General features: G+C 35.0%; 1 protein-coding gene across 1 annotated transcript; it reads left to right on the forward strand.

Moving 5' to 3' along the window:
* The first annotated feature begins 1,995 nt into the window (after window positions 1-1,995).
* LOC142173918 (premnaspirodiene oxygenase-like) lies at window positions 1,996-4,674 on the forward strand. Its single transcript, XM_075239849.1, has 3 exons — window positions 1,996-2,256; window positions 2,606-2,990; window positions 4,457-4,674. Exons 1-3 carry the CDS (start codon window positions 2,068-2,070, stop codon window positions 4,477-4,479), a joined length of 597 nt encoding a protein of 198 aa, XP_075095950.1. The 5' UTR covers window positions 1,996-2,067; the 3' UTR covers window positions 4,480-4,674.
* Window positions 4,675-8,309: the final 3,635 nt, after the last annotated feature.

An 8,309-nucleotide genomic window follows, 5' to 3' on the forward strand; every position in this document is an offset into this window, starting at 1 on the left:
TCTTGTTCTTGCTAGTGGGTATGAATTAAAGTAGTGCTTAAAGAAAGAGGAAATATTGTTTGGAGTGATATTATTGGTGAAATTGAAAGGGTGTTGAAGAATTCGCGCTTAAGTTATTTGTTGATGTGTTAAAGTGCTTAGGAGGGTGAGTCACTATTCCTTAAATATATCCTACCCGTCCCTTAGCCCACATTACAACCATGAAAAAGTCCTAATTGATTTTAGATCGAGCGAGCTTACATTAGTAGAGATTTACATTAAGGGCAAGCATATGATACCAACTACATGCATGTGACTTCTTTTGTGAGAGTGAGCGATTTTCTTTGTGATCATGAGATTCGAATGTGTGGATTGAACTCGCTCTCTTGTTCTTGTTGTAAGGGCACATGGTTTCACGAGGGATAGGTAACGTTATTAGACTTCTCCATGATGTTGGGTGTTCAAGCCATGAGTGCATAGTGACATTGAGTCGATTTTTGAGGTTAGGATTGTTGTGAGCATGTTGTCTTTGTTAGAATATGTTTAAAGAAGGGCATAAGTAAAGGGAAGGGTATGTGATGCATAGCCTAGAGCCTAATTGTTGCAAATAACCACGGTCATAGGTGCAGTGTGCTTTGAATGATAAGAGCTTAATTTTGTTTCGTCTACTATAGGATGGCTTGTTCGAGGACGAACAAAGGTTTAAGTGTGGGGTAGTGATGTTTGGCATATTTCGATATGTGTTGATGTTACTTTACCCATGTTTTAACCATTTCTTGATGTTATTTAATCTTTAAAACACCCAACATGGTGTAATTATTGGTTTGATGACTAATTAAGTTATGTGTGACGATTTAAGGTGTTCGGAGTGCAAAATATGAAGAAAAGGTGGTGTAGCCAGAGGAAGAAGGGTTGGATGCGTCGCATCCAATCTAGAAAAAGATCAGATTTCATGCACCCTTAGCAGTGAAGTCGGCCCATAGCGTCCACCGTAGCATCCGAAGCTGAGAAGTGGAGGACAAGGTGGATGCGACGCATCCACCCTAGCATCAATCCCTGAAGCTGATTTGGATTAGAAATAGGAGAACTTTGGCCCACGACTTTTGTACGCAATATATAAGCTAAAAACGCCTCTTTTAGGTCATCTAACATATTGGAGAGAGGGAAAAAGCCACGAAAAAGCTGTGGAGGCCGGAATTCATCAAGTTCCATCTTTCTCCCACCAAACTTAGTAATTTTTATGTTTCTTTATATGATTTGTTGTTTGGCTACCATGTCTATGTGGAGCTAAACTTCACGTTCTAGGGTTGTGGTTCTTTCATGAATATTGTTATTCGGATATTAATTTTGACTTCTTGATTTATCATATTAGTTTATTTATTCAATCTTGCACTTAATTATTTAATTGCTTGATCACCAATTGAATATTATCTACGAATCTAGAATTGAACTCGAAAGTGGGAATTCTATATTGCATATAAGATTGAGTAGGGCAAGTTCTTGAACTCGGGCATCGGGGAACGGATTCGTAGTTAGGATAGACATATACCTAATTGCCTTGCTTGGTTGATTTACAGGAATTATAAATGCGTTCTTGTTGATTCTAACTCCATAGACATATAGGCGTTAGGTTAGCTTGAATAGGCGAGTAAGAACTCGACAGATTCTTATGAGCAGTAACCCTGTCAACCAATAAGCTAGATAAATTAGTCGGTCAATTCAATTGACGAATACAATAGGATTGTTAGATAGCCCATAACCCTAGATCGTTTTCATTACATTGATATCATTAAAATCTGCTCTTTCTCTGTTCAAAGTTTATTATTTATATTTTTCTTATTTAATTAGTTAGAATAAAATATTTTTGAATTTAATTCTTGTTTAGATAATTGGGATAGTCTAATTTAGTTAATAGTTAATCATAAGTCCTCGTGGGTTCGACATCCGACTTTTAGTCACTTTATTACTTGACGACCGCGTATACTTGCGTGAGTGTGTTTGGTCGCAACAGTAGGAGGGTTTGATGTGGCTGACATATTCCCTTCACAGAAGGTTCTTCATGTGCTCAGTGGAAAGAAGGGTAAAACAATGTATCTCCACCATAAGATAGATACTATTATTGAGAATGTCATCAATGAGCACAAGCAAAATCTTGCAACTGGCAAGTTCAATGGTCAGTTAGGAGGTGAAGATTTAATTGATGTATTGCTAAGACTTATGAAGGATGGAAGCCTTCAATTTCCAATCACCACTGACAACATCAAGGCCATTTTTATTGTAAGTACTATATATAATGCATAAATCTACCCTCATTATTATTCAAGTATGCATGCACTTGCATTTTTAAATTGCATGATCATTTTTGGTACCTAGAGAGTTGATATAGTGGCAAGCAGAGGACTTAATAAAATTTACACATTAAAAAGATAACAATAAAAAATTATGTCAGCCACCACAATTTATTATTTCTAGGGTAGTGAAATAATAGCTAAATATCATATATTAGAAAATAATTTTGGCCTTGAAGTTAAAAGAAATTTAAATATTTCAGTAGAAATTGGTGAAAAGATTATAAAGACAAATAGCTAGCAATCAAGACATATTATTAAACTTGCTCATCATGCAGGACTTGTTTGCTGGTGGAACAGAAACTTCATCATCAACAGTTACTTGGGCCATGGTAGAAATGATGAAGAATCCAAGTATACTCATCAAAGCTCAATCTGAGGTAAGAGATACCTTTAAAGGTAAAGAAACTTTCGATGAAAATGATGTAGAGGAGTTGAAATACCTAAAGTTAGTAATTAAAGAAACTTTTAGACTCCATCCTCCACTTCCACTGTTGATTCCAAGAGAATGTAGGGAAGAAACAAATATAAATGGCTACACCATTCCTTTAAAAACCACAATCATGGTTAATGTTTGGGCGATGGGAAGAGATCCAAAATATTGGGTTGATGCAGAAAGCTTTAAGCCCGAGAGATTTCAGCATAGCACTATGGATTTTACTGGTAATAATTTTGAATTTCTTCCCTTTGGTAGTGGAAGAAGGATTTGTCCTGGAATATCATTTGGTTTAGCTAATATTTATTTGCCACTGGCTCAACTATTGTACCACTTTGATTGGAATCTTCCTACCGGAATCAATCCAAGTGACTTGGACTTAGCTGAATCGGCTGGATTAGCTGTTCTTAGAAAGAGTGACTTTTATTTGATTGCAACTCCTTATCCACCTTCACGGGAGTAATTTGGTGGCATCAAACATGTTTTAAACTTATCTTTTCTTCTTATTTACTTATCACCCTCACCACTGTACTTTCTTTCCTGTTGTGCTCTATGTTTTTACTTATTTATAATGCATATGTCTTATCTATAGAAAATGTATCATTACAGTTTTACATAGAGAATATCAAATAAATGCTTTTCTGTTAAATTTTGGAATCCCCCCAAAGTCGATCTACTTCTTAATCCACCATGGTCGTCTTCTTCCTCCCTCACCCCTCAACTCACTTACTAGTTTTAGAGCGCCAAATTAATATATAAAATCAAAACATCCGAACAAGAAAATGGGAAAGCTGAATGCTCTACAAGAAATATGTGATACGGTCACATTTAATTAGTGACACTTATAATAAATGTCAGAAAAAATTTAATTTAGTGACATTTGTTAGAAAATGTGATAAGAATATCCGCATTTATTGTTTCAAAAAATATTTTGGCATTTGATTTAAATGTCATATTATTAGGAATATAACAACATTTAATTAGTAACATTTATAACAAATGTCAAAAATAATTTTTTCCCCAACAAGAAAAAATAACTTTAAACATTTTAATGGGCCTTTAAGCTTCTCTTCTTTTTACAGAAATACAAAAGAAAGTTAAAAATAACAGTCAACCCTATTTCTCCACAACTCTTCAAGCCGCAACCGTAAGAACTATGAAACTTCATTAGTTCATCTCCATATCTTTCACTCATTCTGATCACAATCCGCTGGTAAGATTTTGCTTCAATATAAGTATTATAAATCTCAACCTTCTGTATTTTGTTTCTTAACTGCTTTTGACTGTTTGTTGATAACCCTAGATTTTCCATCTATAGTCTTGAGATTTCTTTTTATTGAACCTTTTGATTCGTTTCAGACCTAGAAGTGCCGCCTGCTAGGACTAAAATTCAGCAATTACCGCTGTCAGAATCTCGATTTGCAATCAGATTCATCTACTCTAACTCGTGTTATGTACGTTTGGACTTTTCTTTTCGAGTGAAATCAGATTTGTGATATTTTGGTTACTGAAATTCTTGAACTTTTTTCTTTCTTGTTGTTTATTTTTGTTTTCTTTTTGAAGGTGAATTTCCTGCAAAAGAGTCTAGAAGCGTTGATATTACTCCATATGAGGTTAAAATGTTATATTGCTACTTACCCTTTTCCCTTAATCAGTTTGGTGATTTTTTTTTTTTTTTTTTTTTTAATTTCAGATCTTGGATACATCAGATTTTGAAGGTCGCGAGATCAAATAATGTGAAGGAATCCTGATTTGGTGAAAGTATGGAACACTTCATCAAGAGAAATACATGGATGCTGAAGCTTTAAATTATGTTGGTGTATTTGAAAATTATAAGAGAAAAGTTATGGTTATGTAGTCATATGTTAAAGTAGTTCATTATTTTGTTTGAATCGTATGTGGTGTACAACTCTTGAAACTTTTGAAATGAATAAAAATGTTTGTAGTATTGTAAGATCAGCAATAATTAATTCTTTATTTTCTACTTTCTTACTACACATTCTACATAATACTTAAAGGAACAAAAAGGGAATATTTTTTTTCTTAATATCATAATATAAATAATGATTTTGATATTCAAATAATATGTCAAAAACAAACGATTTATCTGACATTTTTATGTATGTCGCAAACAAGTTAGTTTAAGAGCTCAAATTGTTGACATTTGATAAACGTTAAATAAATGTCACTAGATTTTTACCGATACTAATTTAAATATCGTAAAATTAACGACATTAAAATTTCTAATATTTAATTTAAGTATAAAATAAAAGTCGCTAAATAAATTTGCGACATTTAATTTAATTGACTTATGGCGACATTTATATAATGTCGCTATATCCCATGTTTCTTGTCGTGATGTGGATGCAAGAGAATGAGAGATATGTTTCTCTTCAATTCGATACCCTATTATACAGAAGAGATGTTATGCAATAATTAAAGGCTTGGTGGCTCTCATATGACTATTATTATGAATTGCTGCTTTACTTTATTAATATAATCTTCTGACTTTAATAGTAAACAAAAAAGTAAATAATGGGGTTGTTCAAGCTGTGAAAAAGTGAAGTTTGCTATTAATGTTTGAATTGCCCTGGTATATGAGAAACTTTTATTCCAAAAAATAGCTGTGATAATAGAAAAAGAACGAAGTTTTTTTTTGGTGGAGAAAATGTTACAGGGATGCGGCGGTAAAAGATCAGTGCTCAGTAGTTTATGCATGGTAGAATGATAATTGAAAAGTAGTGAAATGGAGAAGATTAATATCTAGTGAAATGGAGAAGAATTATTGATAATGGGGAAAATCTGATTATGGAAAGAGAGAGTCAAAATGGTATTAGAGGTGAAGAATGAAAGGATCCGAAGGAGAAGAGGTGAGTGTGTGATATGCTCACAATGCCATATCAGCAGCAAGTGTTTAATTTAAACAATTTATTAGGTGTTAAAGAGTTCAACTAGAACAAGTCCAAAATAGAGCGTCTAAATAAAAATTGATGTCAACTTTGAAGGGTTATCTATGTGTTTGGCCTTCATTTGGCAAACACTACTAGTAACAATAAAGAGATCAGAAATCAGACAATTTCAGCTATCTTCTAGGAGCTAAATTTAAAGTCAAACAAAGATCTGGATTGGATGCAACTGATAGATCATTACTGCAATGCAATCAACGGAACATACCCTATTCATTTCAATTTATGTGTTTTATAGTAATATATATTGTTTTGGTCTATTTAAAAGAAAATGTCATATAGAATTTATTTTAGTAAATATTTATTTCAACATTCTTGTATTACCCTTAATAACACTCCCTTATAGAAATGCGATAACATATTTTCCCACAACATTCAAAAGATATAATTAGTATTGTCACGACAAAAAATCTCACCGCAGGCGTTGTGATGGCACCTAATCTTTAAGTCTAGGTAAGTCGATTACTATCAATGATTAGGCCAGTTTTAACAATAATAATTAAAAATATAGTTTAATATAATAACGAACCAAAAGCGGAATAAGCCTACGCGGCAATAATCATAACAACCTCCCAATATTTGGTAATACAGAGTCAAGAATTCTAGCTGAATACATGGAATGATCTCAAAGATCGAAATACAATACTGTTCAATTGACAAGCTGACACTACAATATAAGGAAATGACTCCAAGGGACTGCGACGATCAAGCAGCTATACCTTTAATCCTCGCGATCAACAAGCTAACTTCGCCCGAGTCCGATATCTCTAATACCTGGCTCTGCACAAAAATATACAGAAGTGTAGGATGAGTACACCACGGTCGGTACCGAGTAAGTATCAAGACTAACCTTGGTGGAGTAGTGACAAGGTACAAGTCAAGACACTCATTAGACAACATAACATGTGCAGTATCGAAGTATAAAGCTAATAATGAAAGCAGGAATCAGTCAATGGCAATAAGAATCAACATGTGACATAAACAGTAAAGCAATAAAAACACCAATAAAATACCATTGAAACCAAACAAGGAATACAAATGACAACCAATTAATCAAGTCGTTCTAACACAAGTTTTGCAACAAAAATTACCCGAGATACATAATCTCATAGTCACAAGTCACGGGTCTCAACCCACTATCATATGCTCACGACACCTTGTGCTCACATTTCAAATCACAACCGCACGGACAACTCACGTGTCAATATCTCAATCCGCCCGGCATGATCACATCACTACTAAACAAATCTGGTTTTAGCGACGGATAAATTCTGTAGCTAAACAGAAAACTTCGTCGCTAATCTCATTTAGCGATGGATTAGCGACAGATTATCAATAAATTCTGCTAGCTACGGGCGATTTAGCGACAGATTAGCGACGACATTCGTAGCTAATTCAAGTTTTTTTTGTAGTGCATGCTCACATTCACAATCCGTCCGGCCTTTTCACAGGCGCACAATCACAATCTGCCCGGCATGGCCATAGGCTCACAATCACAATCTGCCCTGCATGGTCACATACTCATAATCACAATCCGCTTGGCATGGTCACAGGCTCATAATCACAATCCGCCTCGCGCAGTCACAGGCTCATAATCACAATCCGCCTGGCTTGGTCACATGCTCATAATCACAATCCATCCTGCGTGGTCACAAGCTCATAATCACAGTCCACCTGGCATAGTCACAGGCTCAGTATCAACGTGGAAACAAATAATACAAGAACACATGGGCATGATCAATAAATGTCAAGTTTCATACTCCTAAGCTAGTATAACTAGCATGCTACAGTGTGTGCTTGGGCGTTTGTGCGACTATAGCCCAAGTCAACAAGTAATATCAAAGACATCGAGTAATGCATCGAAGCAACACAACAAATCACGTAAGGTGTATGACATGCACAAGGAAAAATACACCATCACACGAATATCACCAACAAAATGTCCCCAAGCCATATCACATCATCCTTGACATTACCACCCTTATTTCTCTGATAGCCACCCGTATCACTCCGTCCTGACAATGTCATTAGCTACCCGTATTACTCTGATAGCTGCACGTATCACTCTATATCATAACCACCCTTATCGCTCCGTCCGGACAATAGCACAATAGCTTCATGAATCACTACGTACATTCAACAACAATGAGATGCCACCCTTATGCCCCACATAACAACAACGGTAAAGTGCCACCCTTATAATCCGTATAACAACAACCATACCACAAAAGAATTCACATGTGCTAATATCACAACAACACGACATATGAACTCGTACCGCAAGTGCCCAAAGGACATAACCTTTCCAAGGATCCAACAATATCAATACTTCCAAAGCAAATAGCCCACGGCTCAAATACAATGTGTATAGAATCTCAATAACAATGAAATGAACGGGAAAGTAACTCAACAAGGAACCACACCCTCTTTATACACAACTTCAATTAAAGTTGATTAATGACTTTCGATAACCTCAATTCCAATTAATTATTTAAGGATAAACTCGATAGTGAAAGTACTTCCATAAAATGGAAAACTTCGGATTGTAGTGTATGAATTAGGCTAACAATGAAAGAGATT

The sequence above is a fragment of the Nicotiana tabacum genome, chromosome 19 (assembly GCF_000715075.1).
Source record: "Nicotiana tabacum cultivar K326 chromosome 19, ASM71507v2, whole genome shotgun sequence".
NCBI lineage: Eukaryota > Viridiplantae > Streptophyta > Magnoliopsida > Solanales > Solanaceae > Nicotiana > Nicotiana tabacum.